We start from the raw sequence: 24148 nt of genomic DNA on the forward strand, positions 1-24148 counted from the left end.
AGAATTGATCTAGAAAAGTAAATTCAATGACCAGTAAGATTCAGGTCAAATGTCATGCTGTACTTTATATATATATATGTGTGTATATATATATATATATATACACACATATATATGTCTTTTATAGTATGTAGAACAGTAATTTGTAGTTTTGTTTTAGTTTCCTTCTTCCCAGAAGCAGAGACTGTCTTTCATTAGACTTTGGACTCCCGTCAGGTGGCAGTTTCTAGTGTATTATAGACACACAATATCTGCTTGTTGGATGAATAAAATTGAGTAACCTTCTTTATAATTGTTAAGGGAACACACAGGGGACGTTATTGCTATCCTCTGTAATAGGAAAACCATCAGGGCCTGAAACTAGGCAGGGAGTCACAACATTTTAAGCCTCGAACCATATAATGCAAACAGTAGTTTGGGCTTGTGTTAACATTCATCCTCCCTTCATCTGGTAACGTTGGCTGGATTTTCCTTGAGGGACTAGTCCTCTCCCATTTTCAGCTTAATTGATTTGGATAGGGCTAATTCCCCCATGAACTCCAGGCTATTCAGTGCATTTCCATCTTCCTCTTTCTAGTGAGTGGTTCAGGGATGGATATGAAACTCATATATTCTATAAGGTGACTCTGGGATTTTTGTTGGAATTCCTGGGAAAAAACAAACAGAAAACAAAAAACACCTCTTTTTCCCTCTGGACTTGGGAGTTCTGTGAATGTCAGCCTGGAACTGGTGGAGGCTGCTTGAGACTGGAGCCAACACAAAGGAAAGAAGATCTGAGGGAACAAGAGGGTGGGTCCTTGAAGAACACTTTGGAGTATCTTGATCCAGCTATACCTGAAGCCAGTATACTTTACCTTAGCCAATACATTTTTCTAGACATGTAGCATGAGAGAGACCTAAACTTGTTGTTTTTAGCCTGAAATTTAGGAGGTTTTAAAAAAACTGCAGCATATTGACTGATGCAGGCAGGACTTTATCAACACTGTCTTAAAAATGGTCATTTGTTGGCCAGGCATGGTGACTCACGCCTGTAATCCCAGCACTTTGGGAGGCTGAGGCAGGCAGATCGCCTGGGCTCAGGAGTTCGAGACCACCCTGGGCAACATGGTGAAATCCTGTCTCTACTAAAATACAAAAAATTAGCCGGGCATGGTGGCATGCGCCTGTAGTCCCAGCTACTCGGGAGGCTGAGGCACGAGGAGAATCACTTGAGCCCTGGAGGTGGAGATTGCAGTGAGCTGAGATCGCACCACCGCACTTCAGCTTGGGCTACAGAGTGAAACTCTATCTCAATAAAATAAAATAGAGTAAAATAAAATAAAATAAATGGTCATTTGTCTTTTCTTAAATATCTCAAAAGAGATCACAAATGAGAGCACTCAAATCTACATTCGTTTGAAGACAGTCACTAAAATAGGTGCAAGAAAGCCTCATTCAAACTCTTTACAGGCTTTCTGCAAGGCTGCATACCCATTGCATTTCACCTCCCAAGAAGGTGGCAGGATCCAATGGAAGAAAGGGTGCCGCTTAATTTCTACCCATCTATGCCCATAAATTCCAAACCTTTTTAAAAAAGTTTGAATCTATATTTAACAGGAATGCCTAAATGGGGCAAGTTTTTCTCAGTTCACTCTTGTATATGAATTTTGGCACCTGGTTGCTAACCTGGCACCTTAAAAATGAGTAGGAGGGAGATTAATGTCTGAGTTAGTGCTAGAGGGCCAGAGGAAATCTCTTTTAAAGAAAGTTTTATCAGATCCATAACAGGAGTAACTTAAATGTAGTCAAGTAAACGCCTTAAGACTTGAATACTAGTCATGAACCCAAGCTTTATGTTTCTGGCACATTAACTTTTACATCCGTTCATGAGTGAATCACGACGTTTATTGAAAAACACTGATGTCAAATTGAGTAGACAGCTAACACTCAGTGGGAAATACTTATTCCATATCAGAAAAACTTTTCCTAATTAAAACTCAGTTCATCTCTTACAGGAATCCACCTGAAATTGTATTTTAAAGATTATTTTGAAGTTTTTATTATAGCTGATGGTACTTTCCCCAGCTTTTAAGGATGCTGAAATTCAGCAAAATCTGGAGGAAAAAAAAAAAAGACTGTCTTCCAAATATTTCAATTTTTTAGTCTTCCTTTACTCTGCTTTTTTATCTAGGCTCTGTCTTTCTCTCTTTGAAAGGTCAAGTTCTGCTTTCAGTGAGGCCCTGAAATCCCCACCACACCTCCCTGTGAGTTCCTAATCCTGTGCCTGGCACATAGTCAGTACTCAGGAAATGCTTTCTAAATGAAAAGTGCTGCTTATTTCACCTTTATTTTAAAGCCACTAAGGTTCAGGCAATATCTTTGTATGAGAGGATCAGAGTGACAGGTTTGTAGCAATAGAGTAGACTATCTCATAGTTCTGGGTTGTTAATTATTACCTAGGGTGATCTAGGAAACAATTCAATGAGCAAGTTAAACACTCTACTACTATTCATGGCGTGGACAGAAAGAGAATCCTAATTTTCAATCCAGTATTTTTACCCTGGGAAGATGGGTAAGATGGATCTTTGCTATGAGCACATTTCAGAAGTGATAAAAATGCTAGTAAAAGCCATCTCCTCTCTCAAATAGAAGTGGTCTTGCCTCCTCTCTCCAACCATAATGCCCTTGGCCTTCTACATTAATTAACTCTACAGTTGCAGTTCCTCTAAAAGAAAAAGCCTGTTCTTCTGGAAAGAGAGCATTTATTTCATCAGAGCTGCTGCGCTTGTTGCTACTAAGGCTGCTAATCAGATTTATGAAGGCCAGCCCACCCAGAGCTGAGTGCTGTGTTTTTATCACATCAGAAACAAGTCAGCACTCGGTCTCACTCCAGTATTAGGTTCTATGTCAAATATTGGGCTGTTTGCCAGGCAAAGAGGTTGTAGGATGTGTTTGTTCTCTGCAGCGTGGCTAATGAAATGCCAGTGTTAGCCTCCAGTCTAGTAAGGATCTGGGACTAAATGATTTCTCAGTGATCCTATTTGGAAATCATGAACTATGGGGCTGGCAATCCAGTCATCTATCCAGAGGACTTTTTAATCCCGTTGGTGATAGACACCATTATTTGGTTGACCTTTGACTTTGGGAGCGCCACCCATCTTCCTAATTAGTACATTTTAAAAGCCTTATCAGGGACATAACTCTCATTCCTTTTTTTTTTTTTTTTTTTTGAGACGAAGTCTCGCTCTTGTCCCCCAGGCTGGAGTGCAATGGCACGATCTTGGCTCACTGCAACCTCCACCTCCCAGGTTCAAGCGATTCTCCTGCCTCAGCCTCCCAAATAGCTGGGATTACAGGTACCTGCCACCACGCCTGGCTAATTTTTGTATTTTTAGTAGAGACAGGGTTTCACCATGTTGGCCAGGCTAGTCTTGAACTCCTGACCTCAGGTGATCAGCCCGCCTCAGCCTCCCAAAGTGCATGGATTACAGGCGTAAGCCACTGCACTAGGCCCACTCTCATTCTTTAGCAAGCAATTCTTGAGACCTATTATGGGCCAAGCACTGCTGTGTACTAATCATTGTCTGCATCTTAAATGTATATGCTATTGGTAAAATAAGGGTTGAAAAACATAATTTCTAATGTTCTATTTCCATAAAGAAAATATAAACATATATTTATATAAACACATATGAATAAAGTTCTAGAAGGAGGCGTAGCAACATAATTTCTAATTTTCTATTTCTATAAACAATATAAACACATATTTATATAAACCCATATGAATAAAGTTCTAGAAGGAAGCATAGCAAATGTTAACATAATTTCTAATTTTCTATTTCTATAAACAAAATATAAACATATTTATATAAACACATGAATAAAGTTCTAGAAGGAGACATAGAAATGATAACAATTTCTAATTTTCTGTTTCTATAAACAAAATATAAACACATTTCTATAAACACATATGAATAAAGTTCTAGAAGGAGGCATAGCAAATGATAACAGGAGGTACTTTATGGGATACGTGGACTGTATTTGGGATGGGGGTTAAGGGGACTCTTGCCTTACCTGCATTTTTTTAAACAAGACGAATGTATTTGTCTATAACTGGTAATAATTAAACACAAACATAAAAATTCTAACAAAAAAATCAGTTTTGAAATATAAATGTTTGTTATACCTTGAAGAAAGTAGACTATAAGTTTTGATTAAGTCTGGGTTGTTTCTTCGAAATACAAATGTAAAGGTCTATAGAATTAAAACTCACCGTTTATTCAGTCACTAATGAATTTACTGAATGACAAGGCAAGCTCTTAAATTGGGATCATGGTGACTTACATCACATCTGTGTGCTTCAGCTTCCTTATCTGTGAAACAAGTACAAAGTTCACATGCCTTAGTCAGCATATAGGCTCTTAGTCAGCAATCTGGCCCTTATATAATCTCTCTTTTGTCTCCACATTCTCAGTTTATCAGCCTCCCCTCCCACCCTCAATATACTCACCATTTGCAAAAACCAAACCCAATTTTTTGGCTCCTACAGCTCCTTCTATCTGGAATGCCTTCTCCTTCTCTGCCAAGCCAGTGTTTATGGATGTTCAACGCCCAGCTCTGATGGCACTTCACATGTGGAGCCCTTTCAGCCTCACTGCCCAGGCACAATATTTGGACACATGCTTATTGGAGAGGATCTTTCTAGATTATTCTAGAACAGATGTGCCATAAGGCCAGGCACCCCACCTCTCACACTCAGTGCTGTTTCCCCAGCACTAGCACATCTCAGAGCACATTGTAGCTGTGTGAAGAGTATTCATTAAGTAAGTGATTAGTGTATGAATATAATTTTCTTATGTGCCAAATTGCAAGTGCCTTGAAAGCATCTTAGTTTTCTTAGCCCTAAACACAGAGCTGGCACCTGGCAGGTGCTCAGATATTTGTCAAGCACATTTAGGAATGACGGAATAAATGCCTGGGACTATGCCTCTTGTGCTTTCTGGGGAGAAATCATTTACAGATAATTGTCTAGTCACGGTGAGCCACAGCCAATACGCATTCGTATGTTAAAGAGCATATCACATGTTTCACTTTATTTGGTGGGAAATACAGAAAAGTGGGCGGTTTGCTATGATTTAGATGCATGAATATTAATACATAAAGTATTAATTCCTTATAAATGTGTTCAGTGACTGCTCTCTACTGTAATGCAGAAAGCATCATGCCCACTTTGGCTTTAGAGGCTCAAAGTGGCGATCATATAATGGTAAGTCAAAGTCTGCAAGTCTTAGTCACCTCATCGTAATGAGGCTCATGAGGACATTAGCATAAATTATAATCGGGAAGGTAAAATTGCCCCATTCTGGAGGGCAGTCTGAAATATGTATTAACGTTTAAAACAGACATAACTTTGATTTTGATTGGGAAAACTTGCCAAATTATGCACGGAAAGATGTTTACAATGTTGTTTCCAGCAGAAAAAGTGGAAATAATCCAAATGACCATCAATAGGAGACTAGATAAAATTACTATGCTGGACCCATGCAACAGAGTACCAAACAGTTACTTACAAAGATGGTACCTATTTCTGTGATTTAAAAGGGTATGTGTGGTTGTAGGTGGGGAGCTGTAGGGGGAGTAGATTCCAATGACAAAAAAGTATGTATATCATGTATATATAATTTTTGAGGAATTAAAAAGGGCCACCCAGAAATTATTTATATAGCTCAAAATATTAAAAGATAGCTGTTTCTTCTTTTATGATTTTTCTCTATAATGAACATGTGTAGTCCTTGTTCTAATACAATATTCCAAAATTATAGGCAACCAAGCTCTGTGTAAAATAAATTTTAAGATAGTTTCTTGTGGATGTATTTTCAGTAGTGATCTTTTATGTCGGGCAATGTTCACATCCCCAAGAAAAGAGTGTCTTCTGGCCAGCTAAAACTGGGAAAAATAAATCAAGCTTGCTGATATTCTGTAAAATATGCAGGTACTTTCTAGAAACTAGAGTTTGTTTGAGTTGAGTAGGAAGTGTTATGGTCTGTTTGGGTTTGGATGCAATGTTACAGTAGCCACGATTAATTTTTGTTAGCCACTTCCTGTGCTCATATGTTCCAATCAAAATATGTTTAGCTGTGTCGAGTTGAGAAAGTTGTTTTTTTTCCTTACAGAGAAATGTTTACACAAATGTTTAAATCTTTCAAATTGTCTACATATTATTCATCTCCCCAAAGTGGGTTAAAAGAAAATTGAGTTTAAGGAGAAAATTTAGTATAGACATTTCTATTTATTTGCTGTATACAATGTATGATTGCTGTATAGGAATGTATGATTGCTGTATAGGAATGTATGATTGCTGTATAGAATGTATGATGGCAGTCTGAAGGATTGAAGACTAGAACTGGTTTTTGTTTTTTTTTTTCTTTTTTGAGACAGAGTCTTGTTCTGTCACTAAGGCTGGAGTGCAGTGGTGTGATCTCAGCTCACTACAACCTTTGCCTCCCAGGCTGAACTGATCCTCTTACCTCAGCCTCCAGAGTAGCTGGGACCACTGGCGTGAGCCACCACACCTGGCTAATTGTTGTATTTTTGTAGAGACAGGGTTTCCCTATGTTGGCCAGGCTGGTCTCGAGCTCCTGACCTCAAGCAATCTGCTAGTCTTGGGCTCCCAAAGTGTCAGGATTACAGATGTGAGCCACTGCGCCCGGCCTAGAACTGAGATTTTAAAAAGGAAAAATTCTCATTTAAGACATCCTATCAGTCATATCTAAATAGGTTGGCTTCTTTACATTGATCTGTAAAAAAATGTTAGATTTCTTGTTTCCAAGTAGAAGTAATTGTTCTCTTAATCCTGAATACTTAATCTTTTCCATTCATATTTTGCCTTCCCTAGATGAGTCACAATGCAGTGTGTCTAACACAAAGCTAAACCTGAATGTCATAAAGATCCCAGTGTTTATCTTTAGATATGGAATGTTTATACAGCTTTCCCAAGCTTTGAGCTTCTTCCCATGGTACGAATCTTAGGAATTCTCAAACAGTGGTTTGGTTGTTAAATATTCAGGCTCTATTTAACTTTCATTTCTAATCCTTTCTAGAAAGTTCGCAGTGAGGTGCTACCTTTAATTGGCTCAATAAACTAAGATTCAAGAGAAAATTTTGACTTAAATTGGATATTCACTTTAACAGAGGTAGTAATCTGGATTTCTGTTTGGGTTATGACAAATTCCTAGAAATTAGTTGTATATCATATACAACTAGTGTTTCCAACCAAGTAGTTATTCTAATAGGTTATTTTTTGTTTTCCTATATAATCAAATAAATTGTTTTGAATAAATACATTTGGTAACATCAAGCTTAACACCTAAAATTTAGCCTACTTTGTTATTTCTATATGTAGTCCTGTTTTTAAAAACAGCATGGGAAGTTTTGAAGGCTTTTTTTTTTTTTTTACTTAAGACTCTTAAAACAATCCTATTGAATGTGTTTAATAGCTACAACTGTATATTTGCTTAGTTGGCTAATCTCAAAAAACATGCTAGTCCCCCCAGATTATACAGTTTTGTTCAATAACATTTCAAAGATAAAGTATTTCTATTTGGTTCACTTTGTCCTTTGTTTTCTTTCAAGCAGAATTACTTCCTGTGAAATGTTTCACATGTCTCAAATATTTGACTTACAGCTTAGGTCATTTATGTAAATAAATCAGTTATTCATTTTAAGAAAATGATTCACTATTTGATGGTCCATTTAATAGAGCCTAAGACCAGTTAAAAGAGAAGTTGTCTTGGAAGAGGGTGCAACAAACTGAGTATAGTCGCAGGGCACATTTCCCATCACACCTGCCTTGCCATTTCTTCCAACTAACAGAGTGGCCCTGGCTAGGTTAGCCTTAGTATTCTTCAGAAAATGAGGGGGTAGGACGAGGGAATTTTTCAAATCTCTTGCATTTTGGAATTTTTTTTTTTTTTTTTTTTTTGAGATGGATGGAGTCTCGCTCTGTTGCTCAGGCTGGAGTGGAGTGCTGCGATCTCAGCTTACTGCGACCTCTGTCTCCCAGGTTCAAATGATTCCTGTGCCTCAGCCCCCCAAGTAGCTGGGACTACAGGCATGTTCCATCACACCTGGCTAATTTTTCTATTTTTAGTAGAGATGGGGTTTCACCATATCGGCCAGGTTGGTCTCAAACTCCTGGCCTCAAGTGCTCCGCCTGCTGCGGCCTCCCAAAGTGCTAGGACCACAGGCATGAACCACTGAGCCCGACCTATTTTGGAATTTCTTAAACCTCTTTCCTGAATGAGAGGCAACATCAGTGAGAAAAATCATATGTGAGAGCTGATACCTGCATCTAGTGTCTCTAAAAATTAACCCAGCTGTGTTAGTAGTTTTCTGACAGTCATTTTATATCTTTCCTCATCAGAGGTAATATCTTCAGCTAGTAGATTTTAAGGTTTTTTTCACTATGAATGTTTTATAGACTAAATATTTCAAAGTCTTCACTGTAAGGAAATAACAGTACTAAAGATTAGATTTTAGTTCTTGGTGCCATGTTGGGATGACTGGAGAGAGCTTTGAAATATAGCACACTTAATCTGTTGCCACCTAGTGAATGTAAGATAAAGTGCAGCCAACCTCCTGCCTCCTAGTTTTGGTGTTTGCCATCAAAGTGAACTGTGGTTGTGTGTGGAACTATGTCAGATACTGCTATGAATCTTAGACACTTAACTGTTAGTCACAGAGTTTATGAATATGAAGAAAACACTATCTCTGCTCAAAAACTCTACATTCTGATTAAATATGTGTAATACATGTTGTGGCAAGCTTACTTTGTATCACTGAAAGCTTGTTCAGCTGGCAGGCTGAATCAGAGGCAGGTTGTTAGGGAGGGGGAAGCCTTCTAGAGTGGCCACTTTTAACATGTAATGAGTAAAGATAAAGATTATATGTAGGTTCAAGTTCTTCAGAAGAGAAAAGCTAGGTGCTGATGGATGAGCAGGTGTTAAGAGACATCCTACCTAGGCTGTTTCATGTTGCAAGAAGAAAAAAGAAATTGCTTTTTTTCTTGCTCTCTTCCAAGGGGAGAGAAGAAACAGAGGGTGGAGGGCAGGAAAGGTGAAAGAACAAAACAGGGGACTGTCTTCTCATAAAATTGGAGTCAATTTATGGAACTAATACTTAAAGTGAATAAGTATTTATTTAGAGTGCTCCACACTGTGCTATGTTCTCTAAAGGACTTAAACGTGTGCAAATGCATGCCGTGAGTCCTCATAAAACTTGATGTCTGGTTAGAAAAGGCATATCAGCCGAGTGACAATACAAGAACTCCAGAAAAAGGGCTTTGAGTGAGGCTAGAAAAGGAGCCCTAGAGCTATAGGAAAAGGTTAGGTTTGGGAGAGAGATGACAATTTTAAAGTAGGCAGGACCATAGGAGCAATGGTTCAGAAGGAGAATGCAGGTGTAACTTACACAGTGTAATAATAGTGAGGTCTTGAAGGATTCCTGTAATATCTCACTCTTCTCAAAGCTCTTTCACTCGAATTAGCTCTGTAACCCTAGGAGGGAGACCAGGTATATTTATTAGCATTTTACAGCTAAAGGAAATGAGGACATGAAATTCAGGCAGGCTGTGAATCGCCTAAGGTCATGCAGGGGACAAACCATGCTCTTCGCATTTATCACCTGATCCTTGGTCCACTGTGCCCATGCAGCAGGGCATAAAGGACAATTTTAGCAGTTTGGCGAGGAGTTGGGGTACCCGCAAAGAGACTAATGAGGATGCTGGTTCAGCTGCTGTAACAGAGGCCAAAGTCACAGGCACCTAAGGAGATGCGTGCTTTTCTTTATGTGCAAGTTTAAGCTGGTTGTTAGTCCAAAGGAGTCAGACACACAGAGTTTTAATCCACAAGGGCATTGTGCCTCCCCACATCTATTTGCCCCCTTCTCTGTGCCTGTGGAGGCTGATCTACATGGGAACATCACCCCAGGCGCTTGGTTTAGCCAATGGGAGCCACCAGTAAGAGACTGGACAGGGAGGAGCGTGACATCAGGGCATCCATGCCCCAATGTCCTCTGCAGGGTTGTTGTGGCTGGTTGTATCCCTTGTCCAAAGATCACAGCTCCTGTTAAGAGGCCCTCCTGGCCAGGCGCGGTGTCTCATGCCTGTAGTCCCAGCACTTTGGGAGGCCGAGGTGGGTGGATCATGAGGTCAGGAGATCAAGACCATCCTGGCTAACAAGGTGAAACCCTGTCTCTACTAAAAATACAAAAAATTAGCTGGGCATGGTGGCACGTGCCTGTATCCTTGAACCTAGGAGGCGGAGGTTGCAGTGAGCTGAGATCGCACCACTGCACTCCAGCCTGGGCAACAGAGCGAGACTCCGTCTCAAAAACAAAAGCAAAAAAGAGGCCCTCCTACACAGTCTGCCTTCAATGTTCAGTTGTCACCCTCTCGCTTTACCCCTCAAACCAAGGGTGCGGATGTCCCCTGCCTGGTGCTGGCTCTGGGATGCTGTACTATCTTTTATGGCTTTCATCCACCCTACCCATATCTTTGTAAATAGCTCCCTTATGGAACTGCCCCAGGTGTGTCCCGTGTTTCCTGGTAGGACCCTTACTTGTACAGTCAACCAGGGACCTAAGTTTCTTCCACCTTGTTTCACAGTATTATCTTCATGTGCATGGGGATAGCCGGCTCCCCATATTCCCACCCAGTTGAAGGTAGTGGAGAAACAAATGGAGGGTGTTTTTGTTTCTTCTTGTTGCTGTAACAAATATCCACACACTTAGTGGCTTTAAATGACATAAATTTATCTCATAGTTCTGTAGGTTAAAAGTCCAATTCAGGGCTAAAATCAATGTGTTGGCATAGTTGTATTCCTTCCAGGAGGCTCTAAGGAAGCATCTCTTTCCTTGCTTTTTCCAGCTTCTAGGGACAACTTACCTTCCTCAGCCATTGGCCCCTTCCTTCATGTTCAAAGCCAGCAACATCAGGTCAATCCTCCCGTGCTGCTGTCTGTCTGACTCTCTCCTGCCTTCTCTTCCACTTGAGAGAACCGTTGTGATTACACGGGGCCCACCTGGAAAATCCAGCATCCTCTCCCCATCTCAAAGCCAGTTGATGAAGACCTTCATTCTGTCAACTTTCCCTATGCCATGTAATGTAATATATTCACAGGTTCTGGAGATTAGGACGTGGACGTCTTTTGGGGGCCATAATTCTGCCTCTCCCACAAACGACAAACAACTTCCTTTTAGGGTTGTGCCCTGGAAGTTGCACACAACATTGACACTCATCTGTTGGCCAGAATTTAGTCACATGGTCACATCAAACTGCAAGGGAGGTTGAAATACAGTCTCTCTCGCTAGGCAGCTGTGTGCCTGGTTAATATGTGGAGAAGTCCTATTACCAAAAGGAAGAAGGGGTAGAATGGATGTCAGACAGCAATTTCCAGCCTGAGCCTCACGAGGCTCATGGGTTCTTGCCAGGGTCTGCTTTCAGCTTTCCTTCCCTTCATTGTGCCACGCCAGTGCTTCTGCCTAATTGTTTTCACCTGTTGGGTCTCAGCTGTCCTTCATCTGTGATTGGTTTCTAATCTGGGAGAAGAGACAGGATAGTCTCCTTTAATGGGCCACACCAGCTACCTCATGGCAACTTGCTTTCTGATCTTCATATTGATTTTCTGATGTGGCTAGCTGGGTTCCAAATACTTCTACCTGGCCTCTGGGGTTCAAACGTGGGCTCTCTGACTCCTCCCCTCACTCATCCCCTACTCTGGGATGTGCAGATTCCATCCTGACTTCTTCACGCTGGTCCCTCACACACCTTATCAGATCTCCTAGTGTTGGGGAGATGTCATTTTCAGTCAACTCGAATTAAGAAAATGATTAGATTGGTGCTGTAATCCCAGCACTTTGGGAGGCTGAGATGGGCAGATCACAAGGTCAGGAGTTCAAAACCAGCCTGGCCAACATGGTGAAACCCTGTCTCTACTAAAAATACAAAATTAGCCAGGCATGGTGGCGCATGCCTGTAATCCCAGCTACTCGGGAGGGTAAGCCAGGAGAATCGTTTGAACCTGGGAAGCAGAGGTTGCAGTGAGCCGAGATCGTGCCACTGCACTCCAGCCTAGGTGACAGAGCAAGACTCCATCTCAAAAAAAAAAAAAAGAAAAGAAAAAGTATGCATGTTGTTGTTGCATATAAATATTATCAATTGACTACATATAGGTTCTTTACATCCTTTAATTCTTTTTATTTATTTATTTTGGCTACTCACATTAAATCCTCTTAGATGGGAGGCAGAGCTGTGCCTTCTACAATGAAAGCTGATGGAACCTCCTATAGGCAGAATACATGGATCTGAAACCAAGAGTGGAAATACATGATACTGATCACAATTATATCCGAATGACTCACAAGCAAAAGATTCCTTTTTGTACCTGTGACTTTGGGCCCTAGTCTCTAAGGAAGTGTGTTTTTACTCGATAATATAATGGTTGTTCCACTGAATTAGAATATGTACCAATACCCAGCTAATTCAAGCTGTAAAGGATAAACAGGCAAAAAAGGGGGGTGTATAATTTTGGCTGGTGTAATTGATCCTGACAAAGATAAATAGAGCTGCTGGTTCACAGTGGCAACAGATGGATGTGACTAGGACCAGAGGGACCATGGAAGGAGCAGTAGAGAAAGCAGATCTTAAATCCCAGTGAAAGCCTCCTGAGTGGTTACAGAGACAAAATCTACATCCTCAGTCTGTGTTTCTCAATATGCTATGTTTTGTGTGTATTTATATTTTTAATTATAAAATATATTTAATTTCATTTTTATCTCCCTTTCCTCCCTCAGTAGTCTATATTTGGTATTTGTTGGTGGTTAACTTTACAGTTTTGATTATAAGTTGCAGTATTTCCAGAAGGAATTGTTAGCTGAAGTGCAGAAGAAGTGGACCTCAGCTGGAGGCCAAGGTTTCAGAGCTGGATGCACTTGGTGAGTGATGAGACTGTGGGTTGGTTTCCCTTGAAGACAATGTGGGTGTGCTTTCATTTGGCTGAGTGCTATATTTTGTTTGGTGGAAGCACTTATTTTTACTTTAGAAGGGAAAATGGGGGACGGGCATGGTGGCTCACGCCTGTAATCACAGCACTTTGGGAGGTCGAGGCTGGTGGATCACCTGAGTTCGGGAGTTTGAGACGAGCCTGACCAACATGGAGAAACCCTGTCTCTACTAAAAATACAAAATAAGCCGGGCGTGGTGGCACATGTCTGTGATCTCAGCTACTCGGGAGGCTGAGGCAGGAGAATCGCATGAACCCGGGAGGCTGAGGTTGCAGTGAGCCGAGATCGCACCATTGCACTCCAGCCTGGGCAACAAGAGCAAAACTTTGTCTCACAAAAAAAAAAAAAAAAAAAAAAAGGAAAATGGGATGAAGAATGTATTATGGTATTTGGAAGTCAAAGAGGTTAACTTTATTCATATTGATTACATGTAATAGAAATTTATAATTTTTTTGATACCTGGCATCAAAATCCTTCCTATCTTGGAGGATTCCAAAGATAAGTAGAGGAAAAACTCCCCTTCTGCTACCAAAGTCAAAGGGAATAGATATTTTCTCTATTTAGTCAATATGGTACCGAGGGCACATGAAGAGGCCCGGCCAACTGGATTACTTCTTCCAGGGTTGCTGAGTACTGAGAGAGTGACACAAGACAGAGAGACAGTTGCAAGTCACTGGGATGGTGGTGAGTGTCCAAGGAGGACACCATTGGCCTCCTAACCTGAGTGTACTGAGGTGTGGTCTTGGAAATATCGCCTGATGCATAGTTCTCCTTAGTTACATTTTCTCCAGCCATTTCTTTTTGTATGCTGTCAGATATCCTTTGAATAAATTCCTTTCCTGCTTAATAAGCTACTGCTGGTTTTCAGTGATTGCATCCAAGAACTCAGACTGGTAAAATCCTAACGTTTAATTGGTTTATTGTTAGTTACTTAGCTTCTTTGAATTTTTAATATAAGATGTGCTTCAATGAATTAGCCACAAAGCTTTTCCCTCCATCTTTAAGATTATTTTCTTAACATACAGGTTCCACAGTGGAATTACTGAATTTTATAATAGCTCATGATACACACTGTCAAATTGTTAATACTTTAAAATGTAAAGAGACACTGTTTCACTGAATCTTGCATTGGTCACATCTTGAAAAACTGATATAGCAAGTAATAGAAGTTAGAATGATTTATCTGGTATTACTGAGGAATGAGATTTTTCACATATATAGCTTTTCTTTTAGATAACTGAAGTCTCAAGGCTGGATATGTGAAGCATTGTAATTATATACTTCAAGAGAGCTTTCTGGGGTGGTCCTTCCTGTAGAAAAGTTTCTTTCCATTCTTCAGGATCTCTAGGGAAATAGATTCTGCAATTTTCTGTAACAGCCTACATTTGAAGAATTTTCATATTTATGTATAATTCTAAAGCCCTTTTGTTGAATTTTTAAATCTTTTTTGTTTGTTTGTTTGTTTTTTGAGACAGGGTCTTGCTCTGTCACCCAGGCTAGAGTGCAGTGGCTTGATCTCGGCTCACTGCAACCCCTTCCTCCTGGATTTAAGCTATTCTCCTGCCTCAGCCTCTGAGTAGCTAGGATTACAGGCGTGCACCACCATGCCTGGCTGATTTTTTTGTATTTTTAGTAGAGACAAGGTTTCACCATGTTGGCCAGGCTGGTCTCGAACTCCTGACCTCAGATGATCCGCCTTCCTTGGCATCCCAAAGTGCTGGGATTATAGGCATGAGTCACCACGCCTGGCTTTAAATCCATTTTTTATGAGTCAGTCCTTAATGGAAATGCTCCAGCAGATCTTCCTTTTTCATTTATCAATGTTGATGTATATTATTTCTTATTCAAAAATGTGAAACCAAACTCACTTAAAATAAACTTTCTGAAGGATTGCTTTCACAAACAGAAGCAATTTGCTCTATTAGAAATCATACATGCAAAAATAGTATGAAATCAGACTCATTTTGAAATGAGACAATCTTATCTTTTATACTAAACAATAAGAACATGATTGATAGTCTTTTAAAAATAAGCAGCACATTTTACAGCAAAAATGTCCACTGATAAATGAGGAGAAGTAGTTCAATATTTATCTTTTTGAATATTGTTCCAGTTCTACTTGGGGAAAACAGAATCCCCTGGCTGAGAATGAGCATGTAGGAACGTAGGTATAAAAGCAAGTTGCATTTTGAATTGTATGCAGTTTATTCAGAAAAGAATAATTTTACAAATAAAAGCAAATCCAAATAAACATAAAATATAGGACAATCTAGTACATGCCATACATATGTATTCCATCCTAATATTGGAGATATTTATTTAATGTTTAGGTTTATCTGACTGAAATGATTATTAGTTAGTACTTACTTAAATTTCTACTTGTTATATGGAACCTGTTATTTTTAAGTTAGGAAAGAGAAAGGAAGGTAAGAGGAAAAGTTTCTGAAACCAGAGACAATTTCATTACTTTCCCCTTTCGATTATGAAGTGGCATTTTCCTGGTGGCATTTCAACCTCCAGCCACACTGAGCAGGTGTGTAATAAGGACAGGGTGTGGGGAAGGAAGGTAGAAGACATTGTCAGTATTTCACAGGTTCAACAGAGCCCCAGGGGCTTGTACATCAGAAACCAGAAACAAAGGCACAAGCTTTTGCTCTTTAACTCTGCCTAGCTATAGCACGTAGCATATTTTTTTTCTTGTTCAACAATTTCATTTTTAATGGCAACAACTTGATCTTCCAATATTCTCAGTTGATCAGCTTTTGCTTGTCTACTTAGATTCAAATCTTGGATTTTCCTTTCTAAATCTGAAAGAAGAAGACGAAAGAAATGATATATTTCCATTTGATGGATTCCTGCTGGATACCTACATTATACCAAACACAGGGATTTATGCGCTTCTCAAAGATATATTTAGTTTTCTGTTTGGATTCAATGGATAAATCATCTATTTTCATCAGGCTTCTTAAGGTTTTCACATAAATTAGAGCAAACTGACAATTTTGTCTAAAAACTTTTATATCTAAAGGCATTTATCAATGTGAGGCTGTAGTTGGTTAGAATTCATTAGAAATGAAAAGACAGATAACATCCTTGATGGGATTTGCTGAAGTGCTATATTTCCAAAGGTTTGTTCTTATTATTTTAGCTTCATTTTAAAACATGTTCTTTAGTGTTTTCCAGTCTTTCAGAAAAAAAGACTGACTTTCATGTGTTGATTCCTCCCTGCTGATATTGAAGTCCCTGAACAGTAACAGCTAAGTGATGCCTTGGCTTCACTCCTATCCATCCATCAATCCATTGATCTGTCGACCCATCCACTGACCCATCCATCGATCCATTGATCCATCCATCCATCCATCCATCCATCCATCCGTCCGTCCGTCCATCCGTCCATCCATCCATCTATCTATTTTTTTTTTTTTTTAATTGATCATTCTTGGGTGTTTCTTGCAGAGGGGGATTTGGCAGGGTCACAGGACAATAGTGGAGGGAAGGTCAGCAGATAAACAAGTGAACAAAGTTCTCTGGTTTTCCTAGGCAGAGGACCTTGCGGCCCTCCGCAGTGTTTGTGTCCCTGGGTACTTGAGATTAGGGAGTGGTGATGACTCTTAACGAGCATGCTGCCTTCAAGCATCTGGTTAACAAAGCACATCTTGCACCGCCCTTAATCCATTCAACCCTGAGTGGATACAGCACATGTTTCAGAGAGCACAGGGTTGGGGGTAAGGTCACAGATCAACAGGATCCCAAGGCAGAAGAATTTTTCTTAGTACAGAACAAAATGAAGTCTCCCATGTCTACCTCTTTCTACACAGACAGGGCAACCATCCGATTTCCCAATCTTTTCCCCACCTTTCTCCCCTTTCTATTCCACAAAACCGCCATTGTCTTCATAGCCCGTTCTCAATGAGCTGTTGGGTACACCTCCCAGACGGGGTGGTGGCCGGGCAGAGGGGCTCCTCACTTCCCAGTAGGGGCGGCCGGGCAGAGGCGCCCCTCACCTCCCGGACGGGGTGGCTGGCCGGGCGGGGGGCTGACCCCCCCACCTCCCTCCCAGACGGGGCGGCTGGCCGGGCGGGGGGCTGACCGCCCACCTCCCTCCCGGACGGGGCCGGGCAGAGGGGCTCCTCACTTCCCAGTAGGGGCGGCCGGGCAGAGGCGCCCCTCACCTCCCGGACGGGGCAGCTGGCCGGGCGGGGTGCTGACCCCCCCACCTCCCTCCCAGACGGGGTGGCTGGCCGGGCAGGGGGCTGACCCCCCCCACCTCCCTCCCAGAGGGGGCGGCTGGCCGGGCGGGGGGCTGACCCCCCCCCACCTCCCTCCCGGACGGGGCGGCTGGCTGGCCGGGCAGAGGGGCTCCTCACTTCCCAGTAGGGGCGGCCAGGCAGAGGCGCCCCTCACTTCCCCGACGGGGCGGCTGGCCGGGCGGGGGGCTGACCCCCCCACCTCCCTCCCGGACGGAGCGGCTGGCCGGGCAGAGGGGCTCCTCACTTCCCAGTAGGGGCGGCCGGGCAGAGGCGCCCCTCACCTCCCGGACAGGGCGGCTGGCCGGGTGGGGGGCTGACACCCCCACCTCCCTCCCGGAGGGGGCGGCTGGCCGGGCGGGGGGCTGACCCCCCCCCACCTCCCTCCCAGACGGGTCGGCTGGCCGGGCGGGGGGCTGACCCCCTCCACCTCCCTCCCGGACGGAGCGGCTGGCCGGGCAGAGGGGCTCCTCACTTCCCAGTAGGGGCAGCCGGGCAGAGGCACCCCTCACCTCCCGGACAGGGCGGCTGGCCGGGCGGGGGGCTGATCCCCCCACCTCCCTCCCGGACGGGGCGGCTGGCCGGGCGGGGGGCTGACCCCCCCACCTCCCTCCCGGACGAGGTGGCTGCCGGGCGGAGACGCTCCTCACTTCCCAGACAGGGTGGCTGCTGGGCGGAGGGGCTCCTCACTTCTCAGACGGGGCGGCTGCCGGGCAGAGGGGCTGCTCACTTCTCAGACGGGGCGGTTGCCAGGCAGAGGGTCTCCTCACTTCTCAGACGGGGCGGCCGGGCAGAGACGCTCCTCACATCCCGGACGGGGCGGCAGGGTAGAGGTGCTCCCCACATCTCAGACGATGGGCGGCCGGGCAGAGACGCTCCTCACTTCCCAGATGTGATGGCGGCCGGGAAGAGGCGCTCCTCACTTCCTAGATGGGATGGCGGCCGGGCAGAGACGCTCCTCGCTTCCCAGACGGGGGGGCGGCCGGGCAGAGGCTGCAATCTCGGCTCTTTGGGAGGCCAAGGCAGGCGGCTGGGAGGTGGTTGCAGCGAGCCGAGATCACGCCACTGCACTCCAGCCTGGGCGCCATTGAGCACTGAGTTAACGAGACTCCGTCTGCAATCCCGGCACCTCGGGAGGCCGAGGCTGGCAGATCACTCGCGGTTAGGAGCTGGAAACCAGCCCGGCCGACACAGCAAAACCCCGTCTCCACCAAAAAAATACGAAAACCAGTCAGGCGTGGTGGTGCGCGCCTGCAATCGCAGGCACTCGGCAGGCTGAGGCAGGAGAATCAGGCAGGGAGGTTGCAGTGAGCTGAGATGGCAGCAGTGCCGTCCAGCTTCGGCTCGGCATCAGAGGGAGACCGTGGAAAGAGAGGGAGAGGGAGACCGTGGGGAGAGGGAGAGGGAGAGGGAGACGGAGAGGGAGCCATCCATCTATCTATACATTCATTTATATATTCTTCATTCAACAAATATCTGGAAATTCTAGTAAACCTTAACAAGGAGACCATATAAGTGGATACAAGAGGCATAGAGAGCTACAGTTAATAATGTGAGGCAGCATTTTGCAAAGAAACTCTGACATTAGAGTTTTTGCACAACTTCTAAAAGAGGGAAGATAACTTCTAGAAGAGGGAAGGTAAATGTCTCACTTCATTTGGTCAGATCACACCTGAATACCGAGTTGTTTGGAGTAATTGTCAAACTAACATGTGTTTAGAAAAAAGAATCAGATTGCTGAAGATACTTGAAACTGTCCTGTAAACAAACATTGAATTAACTGGTGATGTTTCATATGAGGAAGGCAGATTCAGGGCATGTGCCGTGGCTGTTTTCAAGTGTCTGAAGGGCCAACCTAGGAAAGCAGAGTAAATGTGTTCTCTCTCATCCTGAGGAAATAAAATGGAAACTAGCAGGTGAAGCTCCACGAAGGAAGATTTTGTCTAAATATAAAAAACTCTCTAGGAGTCATGGCTGCTCAAAGACGAAAGAGCTAATGTGGAAGGTGGTGAGTGTTCTGTCACTAGATTCTTTCTTTCTTTCTTTCTTTTTTTTTTTTTTTTGAGACGGAGTTTTGCTCTTGTTGCCCAGGCTGGAGTGCAATGGCGTGATCTCAGCTCACTGCAACCTCCGCCTCCTGGGTTCAAGCGATTCTCCTGCCTCAGCCTCCTGAGTAGCTGGGATTACAGGCATAGGCCACCATGTCTGGCTAATTTTGTACTTTTAGTAGAGATGGGGTTTCTCCATGTTGGTCAGGCTGGTCTTGAACTCCCAACCTCAGGTGATCTGCCCATCTCAGCCTCTCAAAGTGCTGGGATAACAGGCATGGGCCACCACACCTGGCTGAAACTTTCAAATATAGGTTATTTGGGATTGAAAAGGGGATTCAACATTGAAACCATATTTGGACTAAAGGAATAATAAAGGCCTCTGTTTGTACCAGGAAAGTTAATATGATTGAGCTGGTTACACCAGACCCATTCGCCATCCTCGTCTGTGTTCTGGAAAGCTACCCTTCCTGGATAACAGCACTTGGCTCCCTTGACCGCTGGCTTTCATTCACACGTGGCCAATGGACAGTGCTGATAAGTGGTCAGAGGATAGGAAGGTGAGCAGTCTCCATCTCAGTTCAGCACGGAGGTGTATGCAGTTCTTCCATCCCTCAGGCTCCTGTGGGGTGGCCTCTTTCCTAACACTCTGGTGTTCACAGGGCTCTGGTAACGTTCCTGCTTCCCTGGCCCCTTCAGGTGTAGAGAGGCTAATGCCTTCTCACTGCTGCTAGTCACCAAGTACCTCCACAGCCTCAGTGGGTTCCCTTCATTCTTGTGCATTCTTTGTAGTTCTTCCCATCAAGAAGTAGAATCTACTTACCCTGTTCCTACCCCCACGCCCCCGAATCTGGGCTCGCTTTATAAGTTGTTTTGACTAATAGAAAAGCAGAAGAACTGATGTTGCAAGACCTCAAGAACCTTTCATCCTCTCTTCTCACTCTTGTGGTGCCCTGAAACAACCAAGCTGTAAAGCAGCCCGGGATAACAGACCACGTAGAGAGAGTGCCAGCATCTCAGCCACACCTGGCTCCTAACAGGCCATCAGCCAAATGCAGCTGCTTGAGAAACCCAGGTGAGACCTGTCGAAGAACCAGCCAGGCAACCCACAGAAAAGTAAGAAATGGTGGTTATTTTAAGCCATTACATTTTGGGGTAATTTATTATGCAGTGAATAAATGACTGAGACAACTCCACTTCTAAATACTTTATCCAAAATTATGCCCACGTATGCTTTCTGTTTCTAGCTGGGACCCCGACTGACACCAAGTTCTGTGGAAGGACCCTGGCTAAAGACTAGAGTCCATTCCCCACTCTCTCAACATTGTTGCTGCCAAGGGCTCCATACTGGGATCCAGGGGCTCCTCTTCCTAACTGAGAGGAAGAGGCACAGCCTTGTGGTTCCGCCCCTTCTCAAGTGGCAGCATGGGGAAGACAGCCAAATCAATGTCTCATTTTTCTATCTTGCTGAGTTCTGAAAACAGCCTCAAAAGGAAAAGAGAAAAGGCAGTAGAATGCCTTATTTCAGACCTCCCTGAGAAGCCCTCTAACTTCAACTTCTCTTCCAATCTCATTTCAAGAACTATAAAAGCTGTGGTCAATGGGGATCAGTGGAAACAATTTGTGTATGACATAAACAATATGACATAAAAACAGGACAGAAATATTCTCCCCATGTTTTTACTCCTAGAGTAAGGGCCAAGTTCTAGGATAATAGAAACTGACTTTCATGGTATTGTCTGACAAGTGGTCAGAGGATGGGAGGGTGAGCAGTCTCCATCTCAGTTCAGCACGGAGGTGTTGAATGCAAGATTAAAAAAAAATCTGTTTTTCTGAATCTTTCTTAGTATTTCATAGTTAAAATAACATTTTAACGAAAATACTTAAAAATGAAAAAAAATTACCCACAAGCCTGCTGCTTTTAAAACAATTATATAAGTGCAAGACGCAGTGATTTCTTCTTCACTCCCACTGCCTCCCTAGAGATAACTAATGTTAGCAGTTTGGTATGTATTTTTCCTGACTTTGGCCCATACTAATGTTCCATTTTCAGTTTTTTCATGTCATAGTAATGATATAAGTGGTTGTAAGGCCAAAGACTCATTTGATAATAAAAAAGAGGCATTTATAAGTGAGGAGTTTTGGTTACTTTAATATTTTGAGAATTACTTACACTCCTAGTTTTAAAGTTTTAGAAGATAATAAATACAACCAAGGGTAAAACTATACACTTACCATCTGATATTTCTTGATGGGTAGAGATAGTTAAGGACATGATTGCCCCCAAAAATCATAAATATCAATTGTGTAAAAAAAGATTCTGATTAGCTTTCTGATTGTATGTATTTTATGTTTTTTGTTTTGTTTTTGAGACAGAGTCTCTCTCTGTTGCCCAGGTTGGAGTGCAGTGGCGTGATCTTGGCTCACTGCAACCTCCGCCTCCTGGGTTCAAGCGATTCTCCTGCCTCAGCCTCCCGAGTAGCTGGGATTACAGGCATGTGCCACCACGCCTGGCTAATTTTTTTTATTTTTAGTAGAGATAGAGTTTTGCCATACTGGCCAGGCTGGTCTCAAACTCCTGGGGTCAAGCAGTCCATCTGCCTCAGCCTCCCAAAGTGTTGGGATTACAGGTGTGAGCCACCGCACCTGGCCGGTATTCCATGTTTGCAACACTTTGTGTGCATCAGAATGTCCATTTAGATCAAAATCCTTGTCTAGAATATGATTCTTTCTGGGTTGCTATCCAAAGATATATGCTAGATGACCTAGTGCCCTAGATTATATTGACTCTTTTGGAGAGTTATTTTCATGAGAGGAAAGATAAACAACATAGGTTAGAACAGGGTTTCTTAATCTCAGCACTATTGACATTTTGGGCAGGACAATTGTTTGTTTAGGCAGTTGTCTTGTGCATTGTGGGATTTTTAGCAACATCCCTGTCCTCTACCCAGTACATGCTAGTAGTACCTTCTAGGATGACAAGCAGAAATGTCTTCAGACATCTCACCCCCAGTTGAGAACAGAGTTAGAAAAAAAGGGCATTTTTTTTTTTTTTTTTTTTTGAGATGGAGTCTCACTCTGTTACCCAGGCTGGAGTGCAGTGGCATGATCTTGGCTCACTGCAACCTCTGCCTCCCAGGTTCAAGCAATTCTCCTGCCTCAGCCTCCCAAGTAGCTGGGATTACAGGCACCCACCACCACGCCTGGCTAATTTTTGTATTTTTAGTAGAAACAGGGTTTCTCCATGTCGGCCAGAGTGATCTCGAACTCCTGACCTCAGGTGATCCACCCGCCTTGGCCTCCCAAAATGCTGGGATTACAGGTGTGAGCCACTGTGCCCAGCCAAAAAAGGGCATTTCAAGGTGACCAAAGGAAATCTCAGTTTGTTTTGACTAATGCAAGGCAGATGCTCATTAACCTTTCTAGGCAAATCCATACAAGAGGCTTGTTAACTTCACAGTCCCCAAAACACAAGACCAATTTCTACTTCTCTCTCCTCAGTGGACCCATGTGATAAAACTGTAAGCTGACATTGGTATAAATTCTACTAGTAAGGTAGAGTACCATGATGTTATTATCAAATTGGCAGGATGGATAAAAGAACAGATACCTGTTATTCTTCTTATCTTGGCCTCTGTATCTCCAGCCAATTTTTCTGCCGCATCTTTTAGCTGTTTAACTTTTCCTAATGTCTCCTTTGTTAGTCCTGTAGTGCTTGTCTTACGTTGGAGAACAGCATATTGTTTTTTCAGCTCAACAAATTCCTGTAACAAGCAACACTTCCATCATGAGAAAATATGTATAAAGCATGTACATATATGCATGATGATTCTCCTAATACCATTCATAGAAGGAATACAGAGGAAACCTTAATCCAGTCAATACACTTGAGTTGCTCTGATATTTCCGGCAGAGTTTTATTTGCATGTTTGTTTTTTCAGATTGAAAAAAAGTCAGCTTCTATTAAAAATAAAACTTCTTTGTTCAAAATAGCAATTGTTATTGCATGTTAAGGCAACTATGTCTGAGGCACCAATTGGTTGTTCTGCTCTATGTTAAGGTAGGATATGGAAGACAGAAATGACCCAATCCCATCCTTGACAAATCTCTGGTTCAGTTCGGTCAATCAGTTATATATGTAAAATGAAGGACGGAGTGAGTGATGAAGATTTAGAAACAGCAAGGATATGTTATTTGGTTGGCAAAAAGGTGAGAGAGAAATGAGGTAGGAAGGGAGGCAGGTGGGGAAGTAGAAGTGTGGTATGGAGATCCCCCTTGAATAGAATGGAAATCTGTGGGTTACCTTGTGTGTTGACAACCTAGAAGGTTAAGTAGATGAATAAAGGCCAGAGCCAGAAATGAAATATGGAAGTGGGAATGGGGCGAGTAGAAAGTACCTTTCTTGGCCGGGCGTGGTGGCTCACGCCTGTAATCCCAGCATTTTAGGAGGCTGAAGTGGGCGGATCACGAGGTTAGGAGATCGAGACCATCCTGGCTAACATGGTGAAACCCTGTCTCTACTAAAAATACAAAAATTAGCTGGGCATGGTGGCACGTGGCTGTAATCCCAGCTACTCAGGAGGCAAAGGCAGCAGAATTGCTTGAACCAGGGAGTCAGAAGTTGCAGTGAGCTGAGATTGAGCCACTGCATTCCAGTCTGGTGACAGAGAGAGACTCTGTCTCACAAAAAAAAAAAAAAAAAAAAAAAAGAACTTTTCTCAATCTCTGTTCCACAGAAAATGTTCTCAGTTCCTGTCAGTGGAAAATTTACCCAGCACCTTAGGAATTAAAAGCAGGAGAATAGACCAACTGTAA

The 24148-nt window shown here is 43.0% G+C and overlaps 1 protein-coding gene and 1 long non-coding RNA gene across 2 annotated transcripts in view; both read right to left on the reverse strand.

The window, feature by feature from the left end:
• Positions 1-4252: 4252 nt before the first annotated feature.
• Positions 4253-12342, reverse strand: LOC129534706 (uncharacterized). The gene is made up of 4 exons (XR_008681393.2): positions 12257-12342; positions 9448-9533; positions 6507-6696; positions 4253-4352 (listed from the first exon to the last, which is right to left on the reverse strand). It is a non-coding gene; the product is annotated as an uncharacterized lncRNA (long non-coding RNA).
• A 2901-nt stretch (positions 12343-15243) lies between these two features.
• Positions 15244-24148, reverse strand: part of LAMB4 (laminin subunit beta 4) — a 102002-nt gene continuing 93097 nt past the window's right edge. The window contains exons 32-33 of the mRNA XM_004046047.4: positions 22944-23097; positions 15244-15845 (exon numbers count right to left, since the gene is read on the reverse strand). Coding sequence (XP_004046095.2) covers positions 15706-15845; positions 22944-23097 — 294 coding nt within the window. The 3' untranslated portion in view covers positions 15244-15705. The remainder of the gene's footprint in view (positions 15846-22943; positions 23098-24148) is intronic.

This window comes from Gorilla gorilla, chromosome 6, assembly GCF_029281585.2.
Source record: "Gorilla gorilla gorilla isolate KB3781 chromosome 6, NHGRI_mGorGor1-v2.1_pri, whole genome shotgun sequence".
NCBI lineage: Eukaryota > Metazoa > Chordata > Mammalia > Primates > Hominidae > Gorilla > Gorilla gorilla.